Genomic DNA, 23,875 nt, shown 5'->3' on the forward strand with positions numbered 1-23,875 from the left:
GGACCAGGCCCCTGAAGCTTCAGGAGAACCTGTCTGGGGTAGCTGGAGAGCACCATCAGCCCTGGGCTGCCTGCATTCTCATGCCATAAATGAACAGTTGTCTGCCACAAAAAGGTGGCATAAACTATTGCTAGGAATCATTGCACCACCATTTTGGGGCATTTGGAGTGTGGCAAGGGACAGAGATGTCGGTTCACTTTGCTTTTGTGCCACCATAAAAATGTTGACATCTGTTTGTAGCCATAGTAAAATGGATATATGCAAACTGAGATCTTTTGCTAGCTGCAAGATAACTAGTTTTTCTTGATTCTATAATAAATTGCTATTAGGGCAAATTTCTTAAATATTAGATAAAGAGAAGAGTTTTTACATTCTAAATAAGCAGTGACATTTTTTAAAATATCAAATGGAAAGTTTATATCAGTAAACTTGTTATCCTTATACGTTCTCTATCCGAGAACATTCTCCACCATATCAATGGGGGTGCATGTGTAAGGGAATATTTGGTTGTGCTAGAAGCAATGATGCTCCAACTCCTGGATGATGGCACAAAGTACCAGTGCAAACCCCGTATCCTATATCATGCACAAAGAAGCGTACATAGAGGAGAAGTTTTTATGCCTCCCATTGGGCAACTGGGGGAATGGGAGAAGTATAATGGAGCCAGTTGGCTACAATGAATCTCCTTCCCATTCAATTTAAAAGCAGCTTTGCTTTCGGGAGCCATCTTGCCTTTATGTTTGCAGAGTGCTTGCAGTGATGTTTTATGACAAATATTTTGCAAATATGGCTATATGAGAAAGAAAACTCAAAAAGGAATATTTTGATAGAGACAGTCATTTGAGTTTTTTCTCCTAGCTTAATAAAAGAAAGCACTATTTTACTGTATATACATAAAGACTTATTCTTTTTTTTTTCTTCACAAGTCTTTACACACTAATATAACTACCGAGTGGTATAAAACTATGTTTTTCAAATACAATTAAGGTATTGAAAGTGGTAAGTATTTATTGTGGTTTGCCGCCAAAGTACAGTAACTGTGCCAGAAGGGTACAATGATGAACAAAGAGTTTATTTTAAATATGCTTTCAACTGTCACTGAAGGAAAGGTGTTAGGGAAACCAAGAAGAAAGCCAGGCCTCCAAAATGTTATGAAGTATAAATATCACTAAGGACCTAATTCTGCCAATACTTATTACTAATTGTACTGCTTGCTATCATAATTTAGATTCCCAATCTATACCTTATTACTACCATGCTATTAAGTAATGCTTCTGCACTACTGCGTAATATTACTAAGTAACTGTATACAGTGCTTAAGAAAATAATTTTTGTCATTGGCCACTTACAGAGCTGATCAAAGTAAGTGCAGTGCCATGGATGTACTCCCCTTTCAGTTGACCATGACAGGTGAAGCCTTAGAATTTCCCCCTCCTTTCTCCTCCATGCTCCCCTCCACCAACCCTGCTCACTGCTGCCACTATCTCTGAATGCACCTGGGGTGAGGTTGGGGGTGGGGGGTGGGAGCTCCAGAGATACTCGAGTTCACTCCACCTGGGCTCTGCATGGAGCTGGACTCAGCCAGTGACAGCAGCAGCAGCAGGTAGGTTCTTCCTCCCTGCCTGGTCCCCCCAGTGTTCCCTGACACCCTGGGAGCAGGTGCAGGGGAAGGAAAGATGCCTGTTTCTGCCACTGCTGTCTCTAGCCAAGCCCAGCTACTCATGCAGCCCAGCCGCAGTTGGGCAGGAGCATTCCTGAGACCTCTGTCCCTGGGCCATCTGGTGACAGTAGCAGGCAGGGATCAGGAGAGTAGGGAATGTGTTGCTGAGCACAAAGGGGAAGTGACGGAGGAGGGAAGATTCTTGCCTGCTTGAGAAAATTTTTAAAAGTCCCTCTCTGCTGCTCCTGAAGCACCATCTGCCCACCCTAGTGTTAGGGTGAAACACAAGGAGCCAGGGTGCAGCCACCATTGGCATGGGTAAGTCACTGCTCCCACACCCTCTTTTCTGAAATCCTGGATCTACCCATGGTCACTTAGCCTGCAACTCTAAAGATAAGTGGTTCTAAAACAAAAATGCTGATGAGACAGGAAAAGGCAGACTCTTCCACACGCCTGCATTTGCAAAATACCTGCAGTTCCATTAAGATGTTTTCCAGTCTTGTGCAGAGAAAGTTATTAATTTTAAGCCAGTAACAGTTGGGATTTCTGTTAACAAGGGATTCTATTTAATACAATCATGTTATACTGTGACAAGCCATAAATAGTGTGCCTGGAAACAAGGCATAATTATCATCATTTATACTGACAACATGGATCTAAGAGAGGGGGCTTTTATAGTACTTCCTGGGCTAGGGACAGACATTCAAAAAGCCTGAGCCTGAATTGATTCAATCTTTGCAGGTTAGTCTAACCTAGCTAGGCTGAATTTTTTGAAACCAGACAGACATTCTCTATGGACTGAGGAAATTCAAGTGCATACCAGCAGTGACTCAGGATAGAAGCCAGGGGGCACTAGACCAGCTCTCCCTTCCTTTTTGCAGGGACCTGAGCTGAAGGGGGCATGGACAGGCCCCTGCAGGACTCTCTCATTAGGGAGGTCTGTCTGCTCGGTGGCAGGCTTTTTGACTGGCTGCTGGAGTGGGAGGGTGGGAGTGTTGCCAGCCCCCAGCCCCAAGCTAAAACTCTGAGGCAAGTGGTGGAGGGGGGAGGGGCAGTGCATGCATCTGTTGATGATACAGAGCTTTTCAATCTTCCTCCCTGTTTCCTCATACTGTCTGCAGCAAACTGACAGGGAAGCAAGCCAGCTGGGAACTGATAATGATAACAGTCTTTATCACCCAATTGGCAAAACAATGGCTTCTCTCCATTACTTCAAACTTCTTAAACAGTTTACCAGCTGACCTGTTGATTAGCTCCAAACAGACCTAAAAAGTCATTGTTCTGTCTGCCCATCCCAGTGAAATTAGAGAGAGAGACACACACACAGACACCTCTTGGGATTAGCTAGCACATGCCCAGGGTCCCTGAGGCTGAGGTCCGTGCTGTGGGAGATGGGAGAGAGGGAGGGGGATTTTCTGCTTGATCAGGGAGGGGAAGCCAGGCAGACCCTGCTATGTCTGCAGTCTCTGCTGGAACCTTACATAGCTTTAGCTAGCATACCACATCCTGGCTAAGGTCCGTGCTGTGGCAGAGAGGAGGAAAGGATCCCGCTTAAGCAGCGAGTGGGGAGGGGAGTGGGCATGGGGAAGCCAGAAGACCCTGCTGTGCCTGCACATCTCTGGCCAGGGAGCAGAGGGGAGGAGCCATCCCTGCCATGGAGCAGAAGCCCCACCCAGCCCAGAGAGCATGCTGGGATGCTGAGGGACTCTGATTTAACTTAAACCAGCAAGGGGTCTGGGACACACATTGCATACACCAGTTTGACCCAACTCAGTTAAGTCTGATACTACATTCAGCCAGGTTAATCTCAAACCAGTTTCAGCCATTTTCAGACTGGTTTATGTGCACTGAATGTCTGTGTTACAGGTTTAAACCCATTTCTGATCACATAAACCAGTTTATGTGTATTGTCTGTCCCGAGCCCCAAAGCAAAGGTGCAGGACGCTAGAAAAACCTAACTAATTTTTGTTCACATCATTTGGGATTCTTGTTCCTCATGCAACTCAGATATGTAATTACATGAATTGTAACCCATGAAAGGAGATAGACAGACCCTCTAATTCAGTGTCATAAATGTTGTTTGAACATCTTTGTTCAGTGGGGATTAGTAGGTGGTAGTGGCTTCTTTATCCTTAAAAGATATTTGTTCATCTTGACACACGTGGAGAGTAACAGTAAATTGTCTACAATATTTGCTGTACCCCCAGGGAAAATGCCCCTATTCTCTTGTGATAGCTTGTGTTCTGTGTGGCAACACACAGTACTTCAGCATATGCACTAGGCCAGATGAAACTTAAATTCTTTAATTTCTTTACCTGTTTGTACAAAAGAAGTTTGATAAACACTATATTAACTGCCTCACTAAGCTCCTGCAACAGAAGTACCAGGCCAGTGTATTCACTAATAAATCAAACACTTTTAAGATGTTTTACAAATCATTTCCAGATGAAGAAAAAATTAAATTATATAGTTTAGGAACTTTTATTTTGTTTCAGTACTAGCAACCAGAGCTCCCAAACTATGTGGGTTTTTATACAGATGTATAAACTGCAGTTACTGCAGATAATTTAACAGCCAAGTTTTAAGAAGGCTAACAGCAGGCAGATAACTGCCGGTACTCAACTTGGCTATAAAAAGATTTAATGAATGGACAATGAATGTGTCTTTCACAATGCATCTGATTGATTCTCAGCTGCAGGATGCATTTACATGCTTCTCTCTTCAACAACAAAGATATACAACTATTTTTTCACATACTTTTTCCTCTCCCGTATACAGGCTTTGCTTACACAAGAAATCTCAGCTATGTATTAGAAGTATATGAACCAGAAACTAACTGATCCACAATACTTGTAGGCAAAGAATAAAAGTGCCCCTCCTGCCCTGTTTTACTGGCACTAAGCAACTGCCTCCGAGTTCCTGTGGCAAGATGGACTTTTGAATTTCTCTCTTGTTTTGCCAGCTACACCCTTGCAAGTGCCCTTGAAACTTTGTGTGGTGTAGTGAGCCCTTCCAAGTTCAATATTTTTAGGATGTTTCTGATGCCCAAGTGATTTATTTCTCCTTCCCTAAGTACACATGCATAGGAAACAGGTTCAATTTATCCCAGAGATCAGCAAGTCTCATTTTAGCAGGCTAAGTAACTTGATTTCTTTATACTTTCTGTATTCACTCATATACACAGACAGTCAACAGTACACTTACTGTTATGTTATGCTATTCCAATGCTACATTTGTTCATTTTGGTCAATTTGACACTTTCCAAACAGACAGAAGCTAAGAGTGCTCCTACTACAGTATCAGGAAGAAGACTGGGTGCTTAAATATCCGTTGCAGAAGAAATGAAACGTATTTAAAGAAAAACTTTAGGGTCTGAAGGGTATTCTAACCTTTAACATATACTCTGACATTCTCAAGATTTCTTTTTAGCCTCAGGAACAAAATTAGAAGTCTGAGTCTGAAGTAAATCAGATCCATAGACTGCTTATCCCAAGGTTTCTGATCAGGAATCAGCTTCACAGGAATTACTTAACACTAAGAGCCAGTGCTGGACCCACCAGTCAATATAGTTATACAAAGTGCTTGAGGAATGCTGAATATCAAGATGAATTAAATGTCTGTGTAAACAGCACATTTTCACTGCTGGTTTGCAAAGTATGATGGATGTGACCAAAATATGCAACCAGGAAACTATCTTAAAATGCAACTAAACAAACAATCATTACTGCTGCTAGAATGACTGAAGGACCACTGGCAACCCAAAACTTTTCAATTTTGTATAATTTGGGTTTGTCTCTTTTGTGCTGACAGCACTCTGGGATCAGACCATATGCTTTTCCCTCACGTTATGCCAAACTTCGGTCAGCTCTTCTTCTTGCCTGACCACTATCCCTTTGCTACTGCCAACCATCAGCACAGCACTTTATCTTCCTAACCGGAGGGTGGAACATGCATTCTACCCACAAAGTCTGCCTTCAAATTATAAAAGAAAGAAGGAAAGAAATAACAAGCCAAGAAAGGTCATCTTGGTTTGGTATCTGGTTTAAATTCGAAGTTTTGATCCATACAAATTTCAACAGCTTAGTGAAAGCATTTAAGAATGGGCGCAGGTCCTGGGCTTTACAGCATGGTCCTTTTGTAACAAGGCCAAAATACTCAACATTCAATCCAAATATTTTCTTTCAGGTTCACATCAATTCAAACCCAGTGTTCATTTCATTTTAAATCTAATTAAATTGTGCAATGCAGCTGGACTTTCAAATAAAAAAAGCCTTCTAAGTTGTTTTAAAAACATTCAGGCCCCTAAAATGCAATAAAAAACCCAACTGCTTGCTTTCTCGAAATTAGCAATCATTGTCAGGACCATGAAGGAAAAGATCTGTCTCCCAAAGACAGGTGGGAAAGGTAAAGCATGATGTAGTTTCTTCTACTAAAAATGTGTATGGATTTCAAAACTTAGTTTGAGAAACCTGGTAACTGCAACATTTGTGTCACATAGGCAGTGTGGCCCACAACTGGAGCAAATAGGCATTTTGCCCCAAACTCAGGCATTCTGGGGAGCCCAGACTGCTCAAATGTAACTAAAAATACCAATCTTCCTAAATCCACTAGCCACATGGAATATGCATGCATCAGGGAAGTCAGGGTCTGACTTACATTTGAGACAACCCAGACCAGAAAATGTCTGTGGGTGGCACTGAGCGGTGTCAGTAGCAGCTTCCTGACTCTACTCATCCCAGTTTTAGTGGGGGCGGGGGGAGTTCATTCAAACCTAAGCCATCTCTTCTGGGAAAGTCAAATAATACAGGCTTCTGTGAAACAGATATTCTCCCCTGGGAACTGAACTGGGACTGCCAAACACATTTCATATAAACAATTCAACAGCCATCACATGGTAACAATTTTTGTTTACTGCTGCCTAGGGCTAGGTATATTTCTACTTGCTAGGCCTCCTGGGCCCAAACTTTAGACTTATCTGCTTTGCCTCTGATAACCCACAGTTAGAAGCCCTTTCATTTGCTGAAAGAATGAGGATCCAGCAGAGTGTTCAGTCTAAAGGAACTTGCTTGCTGCCACAACAGCATGATCTCCAGTACAAGCATCATGCTTTACATACTCTTTCCTTATAAATGTAGTTGCCTATGGAGGGACTAATTCTGTACCACTGAAGCACAGGGCAGTTTTTATATTTATCTCCATAAAGTCCATATTCAAGTCTGTCAGTTTGTCCTATTCCTGTGGGGCATTTTGGGGGGACAAGGGGGACTTATTTAAAAACAAACAAAACACAAGTACCATGCACATGCTCACACTGCTTGTCCTGGTTTAAAATTCTTGTGTCCTCTTAGAACATTAGCCAGAACATTAAATTATTCAGGTCTAGGAGAGACTTGGCAAACATTAAATTATTCAGGTCTAGGAGAGACTTGGCAAAGGGAGGAGGTATTAGTATGTGAAATAAGGACACAGGCCTGCAAAGGATCTCCTTTGTCTGGTCCCCTGTTATTCACAGACTGATTCATAGATTGTTAGGGGCTGGAAGGGACCTTGCAGATCATTGGATCCAGCCCCCCTCCACACACCCGCGGCTCTAGGCAGGAAGACAACTGGGGTTAGGTGACCTCAGCGAGGTGACTGTCTAATCTCCTCTTGAAAACCTCCAGAGTAGGTGACTGCACCACAGTCTTGACACCCTGACTGTGAAGGAGTTTTTCCTGGTATTAAGCCTAAAGAGGCCTTCCAGGAGTTTGTATCCATTGGTCCTGGTCTTCCCCAGGGGTGCCCTAGTGAACAGTTTTTCAACAAGCTCCTGATGCACTCTTCTGATATAGCGGTAAGCTGCTATAGAGTCCCCTCTCAACCTTTTCTTCTATAGGCTAAAAAAAGCCCAGGTCCCTCAGCCTTTCCTCGTATGGCTTGCCTTGCAAGTACTTGTTCATATGGGTGGCTTTTTTCTGGACCCTCTCAAGGTTTTCCACATACTTATTGAAATGTGGTGCCCAGAACTGGATGCAGTACTCCAGCTGCGGTCTCAACAGTGCTGAGTAGAGCAGGAGTATCACTTCCTTAGTTTTACACGAGATGGATTAGTTGATGCATGCCAGTGTGTTGTTTGCCCTGCTGACCACTGCCTCGCACGGACGGCTTGTATTCATACAATGGTTAATAATTATCCCTACGTCCCTTCTGGCCATGGTGCAAGTCAACCTTGTCACCACCGAGCCTGTATGTACGTTGAGAGTCGTTTGCCCCCAGATGGAGCATCTTACACTTGGAAGTGTTAAACTTCATCTGGTTCCGGTCTGCTCAGCTCTCAAGCCTGTCCAGGTCCGCCTGTATCTGCAACCTATCTTCTGGCATGATCATGCTGCTCCATAACTTGGTGTTGTCCATGAACTTGCCCAGCAAGCTTTTCACTCCCCCATCCAAATCATTGATAAAGATGTTGAAAAGCACCAGTCCAAGCAAGGACCGCTGAGGGACACCACTGGCCACTTCACACCAGGATGACACATCCATTCAAGAGAACTCTCTGGGTCCTACCATGCAGCCAGTTTCCAACCCACTAAACAATCTTCCAGATTATGGCAGGCACTTAAGCTCAATAACCCGAGAGGTATCTACCAGTCCATATATCCTTCTGTCAGAAACATACAGCCCTCTTTGCTGTAAACTTCTCAATTTGCCTGGTTTAATTTCTCAAATTTAAGTCACTTAATTGATTTAAGTCATTTAAATTTATCAATAATCCAAATAAATGAACTGACCTACTTTCCTGTTCTATCTACCCCACTACTTTTGTTTTTCTCAAGCAGAGAAGCTGCTTTTTTAAGAGACACATTAGAAATGAAGTCCGTGCTGTTTCTTCAAAGACGGGGAAAAAGCAGTCACAATTATGCCATGGAACACTACATTTACACTAGCATCTAGTTCTTCAATGCAAACAATCTAATTTACAAGAAATGTGCTACTGTAATTCTCTGGCCTAGTGCATGTCAATGCCTCTCCTCCTACTGGCTGGCTCCAGACATTATACAGCCTAGACTGGCTTAGCTCAAATGACAGAAGGAGTTTTGATGCTGAAGGTCCAGGATTTAATCACTACTATACTGTCTGTACCTGTGTGAAGCCAGGAACTAGCAGCAGCAAATAGGAAAGGTGATACTAATTGCCTTTCATTTTCTTTTTCCCCAAGCAACAGCCCACACTACCAAGAGGCACTTTGTCTGACAACTGAAGATCTCAACTGATGCAAGTAAGCTAGAGGATTGCCTTACCATAAATCACAGGTATTAGCAGTTTCTTCTTCCTCCCACTACTTTTTTTGTAAATACCGTGTCTCATTCTTTTTAACATACAGTCCATAATTATTTGTGTCACTTCATTCATGACGTTGATTTTCCCTTTGGACCGATACTCACTTTTTTCAAGGCTTAAGCACTATAGTAACACACAGTGCTCCCCCACTTTATGGCAAGAGGCAGAAGGCAGCCAGTTGTGGGACAGCTGGATGGGTAAGGGTGCACTGAGTTTGGAAAGTGAAACAGGACACATAAGGAATGGGAAAAGAAGCGTTTCCCATTGCAACGTCTACATGAGACATTTACTGCACAGTAGACCAATTAGCTGCACAGTAAACATCATGCACCCCTATTAGGCTGAAGTAAACTAATTAATTCCACAGCAGCACACATGTAGATGCAGTCCTGGCTGGCTGGAGCATAAGGGTGTTTCAGTGCAGGGGCTGCCTGCCAGCTAGCCCAGCACTGAAGCACACTTGCGGCCCAGCCAGCCCCTCTGCAGCATGTTAAGCCAGGGGAGCAGCCCCAGGATGGCAAGCTGATCCCACCCTCCCCATACTCCCTGCCAGCTGGGGCTGCTCTGACCCAACTCAGTGTGCTGTGGTCCCAGTTGCACGTGCAAATGTGGAATCTGGGAGCAATAAACTCCAGAGCAATAAGCTCCAGAGTTTATTCATGCACATTAATTGCATGTGTAGACGCTCCCAATGACTGTTAAAAAAAAAAAGAAAAGAAATAAGCTTCAGGTTACAGGTGGAAATTTTGATACAGTCAACAGTTACTTTCATTCTTCCAAGACAGGGCTATGCCACTAAAATCCACAAAAACATTTCCATCTCAACTGGCAGTATGTATGAAATTCCCTGGGCAAAATACCATTTCTGATCAATTCCAACTGCACAGTTGTATACTCTATCTTTTATATATAAATTCATCATTTGTTCTTTTTATTTGGCTGATGGTGGCAGAGGTGGTGCACTCTCAAACTGTGACTAAGTAGAGAGACACAAACAGTGGGAGCTACTATTTAGGGCACCCATTACAGCAGCACACTGATTCCATCTTTTTGCTCTTGACAGCTGCTAGGGCACACCTTGTGTGGAAAAGTTTGGAAACTCAACTGTGTACTCCTACATGTACTGAGGGGAGACAGGACAGGTATTCCCCTCGCAACACCACTCAGATAACTGCTATGTGATGGGGGCAGAAGGCATACCCATAGCATGGCAGAACAGTCTCTTCAGTCCTAGATTTTGCAACAGCAGGGAAATCTCTAGCATTTTTGCTCCATTTGTGAAATAAGTCCTGCCTGCCTACCTCCAGAAACATGACAGACTCTCAGCTGCCTTTGTTGGCAAATGCACAACATTTCTCAATTCTGTGAACAAAGCCACAGATTTCTTCCCTCAGGAGTGGCAGCTGGTGTCAAGAAGCCACACATGAAACCAACCATCTTTAGGAAAGGTAACACAAGGACAGCTGGGGACCCTGGTGAAGTCAGTGAATCCCAGAGTATTGGAGGGAGACAGGTGCTGCTGGGATAGGGGGTAGACTTGGCGTGGGAAAGTCTGACAGTAGGATTGGTGGTATTGGAGGGTGCATGGAGTAACTTGGAAAAACAGGTGTACGTGAAAGCTGAAGATACCTTGAGACTGTGTTTTGGGGAGCAATGGCAATCCTGGGGGTGGGAGGTTTGTATATCTGGTACATCTAAGAAGTCTCTGCAGCTCTACCTATGCAAAAAAGCTATTGCAATGGAGCCCCCTAGTGGAGATGTACCATACACTGATGGAAGCAATTCTGCATATAGTGGCACTACCTCCCAGGACAAGATAAAGAAAACTGACCAAAAATAACACTATCTACATCTACTCCAGGGGCATTATTGGCAGGGCTGTGACATCTGAGAGCTGAGATATTTTTCATTCTCTTAACTGACACAGCTATGTCACAGAGTGTAATGCAGATATGGCCTGAGACAAATTTCCCCTTATACTTCTCAGTGACCAGACACCAGCAAGAGCTGCAGAGAAAGCAGAAGCACAGATGCCACCTAGTTGCCTGAAGCCATCATGGTCCCTAATGACCAACAGGAGGAATTGAAAGACTGCAACTAACTTCCTGCTTGCATCCCAGATAAACATGGGGCTAGTTGGGATATGGACTGACTATGTACACAGATGCATCAGTATCTCTCAAAATACGTGACTTTTGGCAACCCTGAACCATGATTACACCATGCTGCACAGTGTGATACACCACAAACTTAATGGACTCCTGTACCACCAATACTATGCATGTTTTGGAGAGGGAAGATGGTTCTCCACCTTCCCTGCTGAAAAGCAGAACTCAGAGACACAATCCTTTCAACCTGTTAGGAACCTTAGCAATTTATACCACCCAGTCTGAATGGCTAGCTGGGATGTGTTAGCCTGGCTAGCTCTGCATGCTGCTTGATTGGCAGAAAGGGGTAGTAGGACTTCTCTTTAAGGGGTAGTAGGACTTCCTCTACCTGCAGCAATGTGTCTGGAGGGCCTGCAGCTTTTGCTTCAAGCCAGTTTCATGGATCCATGGTTTTTGTCTCCTGATCCCTGACCTTGGTTCTTGACCATTAGCTTACTTTTTGTTCCTATTTTCAGTTCTAGATCATGGACCAGACTGCCCCACACGCCCTGGTCTGCAAAAGCCACTTATAACAATTTTATCCATTTACATTTTCATCTCCATCCATTCTGCCCTGCCCACTCCACCCCTGACCTGCCACTTACAGTGACTAAGAGCTGTAGGGCCAGACACAGAGTACACGCTGATTCCAGTCCCTGTCCAGCTTGGTAGCTGTGGCAGTGGCAGCTCTAGCACTGGTCCCACTGCAGCCAGGCCAGGAAAGGCCCAGAAACAGCATGTGCTCTGGGTCTGGGGCCAGAGCCAGAACTCTGTAACTGGCAGCTGGGGGAAAGAAGACGGGGAGGATGGGATAGAGGCAGCAGCACAGAGGCAGCACAGAGAAGAGGCAGGAGAGGGCAGGCAGTGTAGGGCAGGATAACAGAAGGCAGGAGGGGTGGGGGCAGCAAACCAGTCCCCTTTCACCTTATACTAGAATCCAAGATAAGAGGCTTTTCTCCCAGGGTTCTATCATGTTAGAATGATCAAATATCAGAACAGAAGCCTGTTCCAACAAGACGGATGGAAATTCAAACAAACTACACATTCAGAGAGAGAAGAAAGATAAAATGAACTACATTCTAATGATTATTAGTCATGTTGGAGCACTGAAGCCATATATGGTATACAGTTTTCATACTTATATCAAGCCCTAGAGGTAAGGACAACCATTTAATCTGAAGTGCTAATGAAATGACCAAGCCACTGTAGTTTATTTTCCATCAGTCAAGGCAGGGGGCATGAATACTAGGGAGATTACAAAGTTCAAAAATGCACAGAATATTTTCATAGTTTCATAGTGTCTAGGGTCGGAAGGGACCTGAGTAGATCATCTAGACCGATCCCCTGCCATGGCAGGAAAGAGTACTGGGGTCAAATGACCCCAGCAAGGTGTTCATCTAACACCTCTTAAAGACCCCCAGGGTAGGAGCCAGCACCACTTCTCCTGGAATTTGGTTCCAGATCCTGGAAGTTGGTTCCAGATCCTATGGGACACAACATGAGAATCTGGACACTGCTGGAAAATCTGGACACTAATGCATATTTAAATTTGGAAGCCCTCCTCCTTCAGAGAAGAGAATGGGTGTGGATGAAGGATTTTTGATAACTCCTGCCTTGTTGTTATTGTTGTAGTTGTAGTTGTCTGTTAAGTGCTAGCAATGTGTTCAGCTCTGTAAAAGACACAAGGGAAGAAGATGTGGTTCACACATCTTCTGAATAGTCTAAATGAATATGACATATATTGGAAACAAAACACGCTGAGTAAGGGCCACTGAAGGAAAGACAGCTATTTGTTTCAGCAGAAATTGGATCCTGCCACTCTAGTTTATTTTACATCAGTCAGGGTAGGAGGCATGAATACTAGGAAGCTTATGAAGTTCAAAATTCATGGGAAACAACAGAGGCATGGATCCATTGAACTCCCAGTGAGAGCAGAAGGGCAATTTAGTGTGCAGACTTTGCAAAGGTGGCAGGATATGGGAACCACTGAAATTCTGGCCGTAGTTTAAACTGGATCCTTAAAATGTAGGATTTTGGTTTTTAAATAATAAATTGGAAGGATGATGACATTTTTGCTGTAATTCAATACTTCAGGCTCTATCAAAGGAGGTGAGTTGTTAGACTTTAGCCCCTTGTACATGTGACACATTGTCTCAATCTGTCTCCCTTAAAGTGACACGATGAGTGTCAATTTATGCTGTCACTGTTACAGCTGACAAGTCAAAAATCTCCAAATTGCTACATGTGCTATTCAAAGTTAAATACGGTAGGAGGCGCTGCATAACAATTCAACCCTGCAGACCTCTTAGTACTAAATTACAGCAGGGGGCAATAAACTACAGCTCACACAGCGTGATATGTGCAGATCAGGGACAGTTGTTTAGTTTTATTAACTGACATATTTTACTTACGTGTAATGTTTATTACATAGTTCGAGCACCCCAATCTTCAACACATCCTAGCTGTCAGTAGAGTGAATTTGGTGATGACTAACACAGAAAGGATTCTTTTAAACATTTATTTAATTTAATTAATGAACTTGAAAGAAAGGTCAGCAGATTGATCCATGTCGGGCTCTTCAGCTACACCTGGTGCACTGAAACATTTATTACACAAAAAACCTGTGAATTACACTGCAAATTGCCTGAAAGTATACCAGTGAATTGTAGTGATATCTGGTGGGCAAGGAGGCTCAGGTCATGTAATTCAGCAAGTTAACATGTATGTGACATGTACACGTGACAGATTTTTTGTCTACAGTGGGACAACTTGCCATGATCAAACTAAAATACATTGGAGATGGTCTATATTACCACACTCCAGGACAGTCTGACATGACAAAACTTTGTGCATGTCATTATGCTAACCAAATGGTGATTTTTTCTCAAGTTTCATCACATGTACATGGGCAAGTCGCCATGTGTACAAGTGCCCAAGTGTTCTAATTTTGGATTTACTTTAACCACCATAAAACCTGCTGCAAAATAGAATGGGAAAAGGGAAAACTTAAGTATAAGCACCAAAAGTTTCTATGTGGAATCAATAAAGCTGGAACACATTTTCACGGAGAATGTCAACACTTTTGCTTCTTTTGCCATTGGGAACTGAAAATTACAGAGATCCCCACACAAAAAAACCCCCAAAAATACTGAGACAGTTGAACTTGAAAAATTTGGAGGCTCTCATTTTCATTTTTACCAGGTCACCTATCCTACCCCTTGTTAATCATTCATTCTTTTAGTAACTACCATTACTACTGCTAACTAAGGCAGCAAGATTTTTCACCATTACTGTTTTCTTGATCTGCAAAAAATATAAAACCTTTTCTTTTTTCAATAAAGCTCTTTGCCTTGACCTTAGTGAAGAATGAAGTCCATGTGCAAATTATTAATAACTTCAGAGTAAAAGAATGTATATGAAAAATCCTAGAACTGGTGGCTTCTAGGAAATATCTAATGACAGAACTTAATAGGAATCAACAAAGGCACATTTTACTCAACACCCAGGGAAACTGATCCTTTTTCTCATTTCTCCAGCACTGCATACTAATTTGTTGTAGATTTGACACTGATCATTGAAATTCAACTAATGACAAAACTCGTTATCAGTATTTTTCTAAATTTATGTAGTTTACAATATTTTATAGGATCCTGAACCACATGGACAATCTTTAGCTAGAATCTATCCTCAATTTCCCTTTGGTGCTCCACTGTCTCTGGTTAGAAGTCATGGCAAAGACTGACTTCCCAAAGAGTGCCCTACCCTGTGACCTCTTCAGTCTATTTGCACCTCAGTTCTGCATCCTGGCTTTGCAATTCTTTCGGAAAGATTACTAGAAACCCTAAACAAATGAGAAGGAATCATTCTGCTGGCCATGTGTGCGCATGTGCACACTAACACGCATTAAAATAGTTGGGGGGTTCCCATTTCAGGAATGAGAATCTATCATTGCTTGCAGCAATAGTGCTTGCCCTTAGGCAGATGACTACAGAGAGTGCTCTGAAAAAGAGACTCTGTGTTACTTTGTGTTGTAAGAGCAACACAGTCAAATGGTTTCTAATGCAGTGCTTTAAAAGAAGAGGAAAACAAATTATATATCAGTGTTAGCACTGGCCAAAAGTTGGAATTTCTATTCCTCAGGAAATTCCAAAATTCTAAAAAAAGTTACCTCCCGTCTGGGGACAAAAAGTAGAAATGTTTGAGCTTCCTGCAGGAGACAATAATTGAAACATTTTGTTTTGGACCACAAGTAGATACAAGGGTCAATGACTCCTCAACTGCATGAAAGCTCCAAAACAAGGAGATTTGGAAATCCCTGTTCCAAATCAGTCTACGCAGTGAGGCTGTCTCCACACTGCCCTCTAGGTGATATGTCCAAAAACCAGGCAGATTTCTGATAGCAACCACCTGTTGTTTGGTGAGAACTTTAACTGAAAAAATACATGAAACTTAGGGGCTTGAAACAGGAAACAATTACAGCCAAAAAGGTGCAATCAGCCCTTATTAATGCTCACTTTGCTAGGTTTCTTTTTTCTTGAATTTGACTCACTTTGCTGTATCTCACAAAACATCACTGTCTTGATCACATACCACATGCCCCATTAACAGATGCTGAAGTAAGTGTATTGGGATGCATTTGGTCAGCCTCCAGCCTCTTGCTTTGGGTGGAGTCACACATTATTTCCACAGAAGGTCATGGCAACAAGGTCAACACATTAATTCAAATTTTAAATGGCCCATAACCAAGCAGGGCCTCTTTGTACAATTGCTTGGTTGTTTCATGCTATGAGATGATAGAAGGGAAATTAACTCCACATCTTCCACTTGCACCCCCCATTTCCCCTCCCCCCCCAAAAAAAGAAAGATGAACATCCCTAGCAAAAGAGAAATTGGAATAAACTGCCCTTTCCAGACAGGTAAAGTTGACCAAGTTGAGGGAAAGCTTGCCCCTTTCAGCTGTGGGAAAATAAAAAAAATGGATAAGCTAAAAAATTCCAGTCCCAAGGGATCAGTCTTCCCATCAAAACAGTGCTGGAGTTACTTTAGAACTAGACCAGTAAAATCCTGTGGCTATGCACTCGCAGGACATAATAACTTGAGGAGTGTGGTATTCAAGGATCTTGTTTGCTTACTTACTCCTCTGCATGAATCTGAACTCTCTGTGGATTCATTGTTTTGCTGATTTTTTGGCTTCCTGACAAAACATCTTTCCTGGATGGGTTAGCCTTCAGCAGTTCCAACTCTGTGGCCTTCCTCTATCAGTATGGGTTTGGAAGGCTACTGATATTTTCTGCTGGGTGAGGTCCTAAGAAATGACATTTTTCTATCCTTATGAAATGAGTAGAAAAGTCTGCCAGCACCCTGCTTCAACTGACTTAAAAATAGGCTAAATGGAACTTCCCATGACCCCGTACATTTAAGAGAAAGCATCAGGAGTATAGGGCTAAAATAATTTATCTTGGCTATTGGATTTATTTTGGCTATAATAAATATTTTGGCTTCCTTTCCTATCAGTTTGCCAATAAAAACATAGATCCAAGGTTTTTCAAACGGCAGCATTATAGCAATTTTGAAAATGACAAAGTGAAACATATACCACGAATAAAGGGCTATTCATGCTATAAATGCCTTTTTGTGCTGTGTTTTGCATTCTGGACTATAACTTACAAAAATATTGTACATACTTGCCCAATAGTTTATCTTAAAAATCTTTTTTACAGAAAATTACATTACTGTTCTACAAGCTAGCTCTCTCCTATCTAAACTGTATAATGTCCATGTCTCACTGAGACTTGTCCCACTGAGACTTTCTCTATCCCATTTGGGTTATTGTAAATAACTGACACTAGGGAAGATGACTCAGAAATTGAGGTTACAAAAACATCTGTTTATACTGAGGACAGTAATCCAGCATTGGTAGGTGTCAGTATGGTTTAGAAAGGGTAACACCCTCACCTCTGAGACAGAAGGTTCAAATCCCACAGTCAGTATTAGGATCAAATCCAAAACTGTCATTTAAATTCAGTATTGGAGGATTGCCATCACATGTGATTATACTCTGAAGAGTGTCTCTAAAACCAGCTTTGTGTGGTTATATCTACTCCTATCAAGAAATAGTAATCTCTATTACAAGTAGTAGAGATTAAATATAAATCAAGTACTAATCACTCTAGCTTTGAAACCACAAATAATAAAGATTAAAATAATTATAAAAATAATAAAGATTCTATCATTGGAGCTTAGTTAACAATTAATATATGATACATGAGCCAGAAAGAAATCTAGATCACTCTCCTGTAGCCTGTTTCAGTCAGTAATGGCAGTAGACATGATTCACTGCATAAAACATCCAGACACATTGGAAAAGAAAATGCCATTTATATATGGCTACTCTTACAAGCCAATGCTTTTAAACCAAGGTCCCTTCAACCAGGCATCTTGTCTCACCATTTGTCACCCTCAATTAAATAAGCCCTAATGTCCAAGCCTACCAGTGAAGCTTTAGGCCCTCTCTATACATGCAGGTAAAAGGTGTGATGGGATGTAATGCACAATCCACACAATCACGTATTAGATACCATTGCACCTTTCTGCCAGTGCAAGGGGAGCCTGATCCTGGGCTCCCCTTGCACCTGCAGAAAGCAAGCTCTTACAGCTGGGAGTCCCCTCAATTGAGGAGGCTCCCAGCTGTGAGGGTGTCCCACACACCCCTGGGGCTGGGGGATGATGGCAGCCACAATCTCCCAGGCTTGGGGCTGCATGAAACCCCTGGGCTTGCAGAACAAGACAGCTACACTCTCCAGGGCCCAAGGGTTTCACACTGGGCAAGGTGCATCCCTGCTTTTGGGAGCCCTGTCAGCTGACAGGGCTCCCAGCAGCAGGGGAGGCCCTGCTACATGTACAAATTAAAGCTCAATAACAACCAGCTATAACGTTAGTATACATTTTCGAGGCCTAACTTTATAGCTGGCTAGAACTTTTTATCACATGATAAAAACTTTGCACATGTAGCTGGTCTTAACATAGTTGCACAATACCTATAACCTATAGAAGGACCTTACTGTGTCTGCTCTATTAACCTATGTACTCCTGATAGTACTGCTATGGTATTAACCTATTCAGGTGGCTTTTTTCCTTTTAAATTGTCTACTTCTGGTATGTACACAAACAGTTCCATAATTATGCCACAGATGATATGTTCAGAGGGTCAGCATAAGAGCTATATTTCACTTAGGTCTTTATAATAGGGCTTAAGAAGCTCTTAAACAGTGCCTGGACCACCCACTTGTCTTAAAGGCAAGGATGATTTTTTCCATATGAAAAGAAACCTGCCTGTCCTTTCATATTATGTTCATATTATATTCATAAGCTAGAGCCTTAACAGACCCTGCTTCAAGTCTTTCATAATGATTCAAACTCATTTTCCCTCTCTTAGTCAATTTTACAAGAGAAATTTAGAGTGACGATCATATGCCCTCAGGAAAATCAGTCATTGTTAGCACTACAAATGAAAAACACAGGTACAAGCTGCTTTATGTTGTGACTACGTAGGCCATTTTAGTAAAGTATGTGTTTTCATTATAAAAGCTGCAGATTCTTCATATAACATGGGAAACTTCATGCCATTATCTCCATATATTTTTCCCAATGGGTTGTTTTATTACAAAACTCTCTTAAAAAATAAAAGAGAGTAAAACTCCCAAACTCTCAAAAAGAACAGAGTGAATTAATGCTTCCAATGTAGTAATGGACCCATTAGCATATAAACAGTATTCTAGCTTTCTGTTTCATTTAGAAACTCTAAATTTTTGGCCTAATGCATTGTTAGAATAAACACTACTAAAAATGTTAAGGAAAAGCAAGGATGTAATATTGCCAAAAAAGAAAAAGACCAGTTATAGGAAAATTGCCATTTTCAGTTCAATGACTTTTTATCTTATCATCAATCAAATGTTGATGCATATGAACAATGAAAAAAATGATTTTGCTAGCCAAAGGAATGGTGAAATGTTGACCTAAAATCTTGCTAATTTAAATAACTGTCCATCAATTTGTACTTCTGCACTTTCATCTGCGTGTACATTTTTATTTTGCATACTAAAATATTTTTCACTTGCACTGAATGTAAACAGACATCTTCCTAGTGAACTTAAAACAGATGGACTTTCTGTTCAAAGTTCAGAAAGCAGGATATGTTGCAATGTAAAAGTGCCTCAAGTTCACCATCTTGTGGAGACAATGAATGCTGCAGTTGGCCTTTGGTTTTGGATACTATTGGCCCTGAAAGATCTGCACATGTCTGTTACTATTCAGGAACATACTAAAACATATCCTTAAGTTTCAATGACTTCAGGGGAATTAAGGATCATTTACGCAATTTTTAGTGATGCATTGTTGATTTGGAGCCACAGAGATCAACACATATATACAGACTGCAAACATTAGAAATATGTGAACAGTTCATTTAAAATATAACCCTCTTCTTCTCCCTCATATAAACTTCAGTTTAAACCCAGAACAAAACTTTTAAGGAGCTCCAAAAAAGGCTGGGTATTTTTTTTTCCAAACAACTTTTTTATATTTCTAAATGTAAGGTTTCATCTGGACCTTTCATATCAAGCATTCCATGAAAATGATTCTCCCAGCAACTGGTCTAAGCTTAGGTTTGTAGTTTACCTAAGCAGCAGTACACTTAAAAATAAGAAAGTAACAGCATAGGTAAGACCAACAGTTCCCAAACCATGGGTCGCAACCCCAAATGGGGTTCATGGGGCTGGGGTGCTGTGGGTTGGGAGAGAGGGGCCATGCTGAGGAAATGGGGTTGTGCTGAGTAAATGGGCCCATAAATGGGATCATGCTGAGGAAAAGTTTGTGAAGCACTGGGTAAGACCCTAACCACCACCTTGTTAAAATATGGCTGGAAACCTGCTCTCCAAATCATATTAAAACATGCACAATATATTTGCTACCTTTAAACAGTGACCAAAGATTACCAATATTGTTCCACTTCAAATAGTGCTGGGATTTGAGTACAGTAGAACCCAGACACTTTGCAAGATTAGGTTCCTAACCCTGCCAGAAAACATAAGGGCTCCCAAATTAACTGGGCATATACAGAGCCACAGTGAACAGCTGTGAGGGAACACTGAAGTGCTCCAGCTGTTTCCCATGGCTTGTATTTCACAGCCATTTCTCCAATCAGCTGCACACAAAGGCTGATGAGCTCTAGCTGAGTGGAAAAGCAGTACCGTTTGAAGTAAAAACCACAGCAGACAGCTAAGTGGCTTCTTCCTAATTTGACAACTTGCTATGAATCAAGTAGGTTGTGACCACTTGGATATGACCTTGGTTCTACTGTACCATTATGCATAGTATTTAAAAGCCAATTACATATACTTACCCACTTGTAATGTCATCAGTTCTTATATTCTTGCTCAGAACATCACCATCGCTCATATAGCCAGTGGCATCCATGCTGATGCCTTCAAGATCTATTTCATCACCAGCCTTGTCTGAGATGTCCACGTGGCAAACGTTACTACCACGGGTTGCTAGCTGTCTCCTCAAAGGTGCTGAATACATATAACGCCCAGACTCAGCATTGATGAAACGGCTTGCATTAGCTCTTGGCGGATATCCATTTCCCATCGATGGAGCATCACCTGCCTGAAGGCGGGGACTTGACTGTCCAAGTCTCCATGATAAAGGCGTTGGTCTTCCCGTCAAGCTGAGAATACTGCGACCACTTATTTCAGTTGTGACATTGGTGTCAAATGTAGTCTCCAATGTGCTTGAAAAATAAAACATTGAATTCAATCTGCACTTATGTCATACAGAAGCATAAGAGTTCCAGTGAAGGTTTTCATGTATCATGAAAAATTTGGTTTCCAAATACTGACAGAGTTTTCAAATGCAAGTGACACAACAGAAGTACAAATGTGTTTCAGAAAGTAACAGCGATTTCAAAATAAAAAAAATTGTGGTGCAACAATCATTTACTGGACCACATCACTTCTTTATATAGTTATAAATGATGAGTGTGTTTGACATTGCTGCCTCAGTGCTCCCCACTGCTGCCTAGTTTATCACTTTGTTGTACACATACAACATAGGCAGCTATTTTGCTGCTAGTTTCTGAAACATGCTCATATATTATGCAGTTCATGCTCTACTCTAAAATAAAGAGCCCCCCTGCCAAGTCACCAAATGATTATCTTGTAGTGTTGAAGAAGGGCAGGTAGAAAAATGTTAGGGGGTTTTTGCCAGGGATTATTCCTAGTATCCAAGCATATTTCTCCCTCTCAGTCAAAGCTAAACACAGTAGATGTTTTCACTATTCCAGGCAAGGGGATTAGGCTATTAAGCCGATTAAAAGAATACCTTTTGATTCTGAGCTGCTATTTTTATGAACTGTATTCTCCTTCCTAACTGCACTCAACAAATATCCCAATTAGGTTAGCAAAGCTTCAGCCAACAACCCATCAGCCACCTTTTTAACTAATAAGTAAAATGCAGAAATATGAAAATCAGGATAACTGCCTAATTTTTTCAGAACTCTTAAGATTTTATATATGTTTATACAATACTTTGGTTTACAAATGCATTTTATCTGTTGACTACTAAATAAAATGTCTGGCAAGACTCATATTGACCCACACCCTATATTCTACATGCCTATGTGGGTAAGTAAGGTCCTTCCCTTTCATTACAAATCCTAGCGCAGCCTGCTTGGGGTTTTTTTTCCAAATTCACAGTTTCAGTTGCTCCTCTCCAAGTCAACCATTGATTATCTTTCCCACTGAATTGACACACCGTTACCTTCATCTGTTAATATAGATAAAATGGGCTTAGACTACTCACAGTACAGTAAGCCTTCTGAAAACAAAAGCTGGCCTCATGATCCTGTGGTTACAGTAATTAATTCATAATGAGCTGTCACATTAATTAAAATTTGACAAGGAAAACAGATGCACTGGGAGTTCATCTGTGCAGGTCCTACCTTCACTTTAGATACAAAGCCAAGCTACAAACCTTCAGCTGCTAATTCTATGAGCACTATGCAGGATCAGGCCCTTCACATTGCCAAACATCATATTCTCCTAAACCTCCCTTTGGACACTTAAACAAGATCAGTCTCAGAGTGTGTTCAAATGCAATAACCGCTTTTGTTTATCTGAAGCATAGTTTAAATATTACTGGAGATTTCTAAATATTGCTTGACTAAAAAAAGTTATACATGTACATAACTAATAATATTAGAAAGATTTGTTTGTCCAAAGGCCAGTCAGGAATTCAAGTTATGCACTTTATCAAGCAGGTCAAACACAGTTCACCTGCTTGTTTAAACAGAATATTATAGATCTGGGGGAAATACATTAAAGTCGCTCATGAGTAAACTGAAGTAACATTTTAAATAGTAACTTTTGTACACATCAATTCAAACATCACCTAATGCATTTACAGAACACAGCTCTTTCTATGATTGTGCTTCTATATACAAGCAGCATGCTTTCTCCACCACCATCAGTTACTCCTCATAAATCTTGATAGGTACTGAACAAGGTTTAGAATCTCTGCTTTCCATAAAAAGAAGAAAAGCACAATAAATACTTAGTCAACTTAATTTCCGCCATTGTCAGCATTAATCATCTTCCAGAAGCATAACCCAGCCAAATTTTGGATCAATAATACCAGGACAGAGATTTTTCACTGTTCTAATACAGGAGCAATTCATGCCATTACCTATGAGTAACCTGGGTTCCCCGTAAGCTGGACATCGTCTCCTCTAAGTTCTGTCGAAGATCAGCAATGTTCTTCACAGTTCGCAAGCGACGTGTTTCTGGATCCTCCCCTAAAAATGGAAAAGAAAATTAAAAGATAAAGAAATAACCTATATTAACTGGCAATAGCACATGGGATGAACCACCATCTCTTCATGGGTCTAAGTCAAGTACAAATTCCTGCCTTTATGTAACTTATATATTATTTATAAAGAGAATATGATGTTAGATATCCATTGGAGAGCGACTCCCATTGGGCAAATTCCATTCATGCAGAAGGTCCTTCTGTTTGCTTGCTTGCTTTTTGGTGGGAGCTCAGAATAATTTTCAGGCCTGCAACACATTCAGGTGGCCACGTTGCAGCTATCTTTCAACAGTGTAGGAGCCAACATCATAGAAAACTTTCCAAAATTAGAAAAACAATATTCAAAGGCAAACTATGTATTATTTCTGTTCCTAGTGCCACACTTACTTTCTTATCTTTTACTTAAGAATTACTTGTGCTTTTAATTCCTTGGTATCATTTTAAAAAGGTCCATTTGAAAACAATGTTTTTCCTGTTTTTAACTACAAAAGAACTACAAAACAACACAAAAGAAAACAAAAACGCACTTCCAGTGGCCTCAATGGAATTTATTTCTGCTTGCCTGTCTCTGCAATCAATTAAAAAACCACTTCAGGTTGCTAACTCAGCTGTATGTTATCTATTTAGCTCCTTCAGTGTTGAAAAGAAGTGACTTATGATTCTTAATGGTTCCATTGTGCATATTGTACGCATGTAAACTGAAACAGAAAGCCTCCAGAGAATGTATCAGAAACAACTCTGCTCATTAAACTAGGTTCTTTTCACAGAAGGAAATAATCTTATTCCAGTATACAACCAACATCTAACTGGCAAAATACTTAATACATCAAATTTAGCCTTTTTTTTTATTATACTTCAGTCTTGCACATTCTTTAAATAAGCAGCC

At 41.3% G+C, this 23,875-nt stretch overlaps 1 protein-coding gene across 5 annotated transcripts in view; it reads right to left on the minus strand.

The window, feature by feature from the left end:
- The window catches only part of NAV2 (neuron navigator 2), a 410,342-nt gene that overhangs the window by 150,462 nt on the left and 236,005 nt on the right, over positions 1-23,875 (minus strand). For all 5 annotated transcript variants that reach the window (XM_090032867.1, XM_090032864.1, XM_090032863.1 and 2 more), the window contains 2 exons: positions 22,867-22,975; positions 20,525-20,914 (listed from right to left, as the gene is read on the minus strand). In XM_090032867.1, the coding sequence (XP_089888993.1) occupies positions 20,525-20,914; positions 22,867-22,975 (499 nt within the window). The remainder of the gene's footprint in view (positions 1-20,524; positions 20,915-22,866; positions 22,976-23,875) is intronic.

Source organism: Crocodylus siamensis, chromosome 2, assembly GCF_052110815.1.
Source record: "Crocodylus siamensis isolate JL-2025a chromosome 2, ASM5211081v1, whole genome shotgun sequence".
NCBI lineage: Eukaryota > Metazoa > Chordata > Crocodylia > Crocodylidae > Crocodylus > Crocodylus siamensis.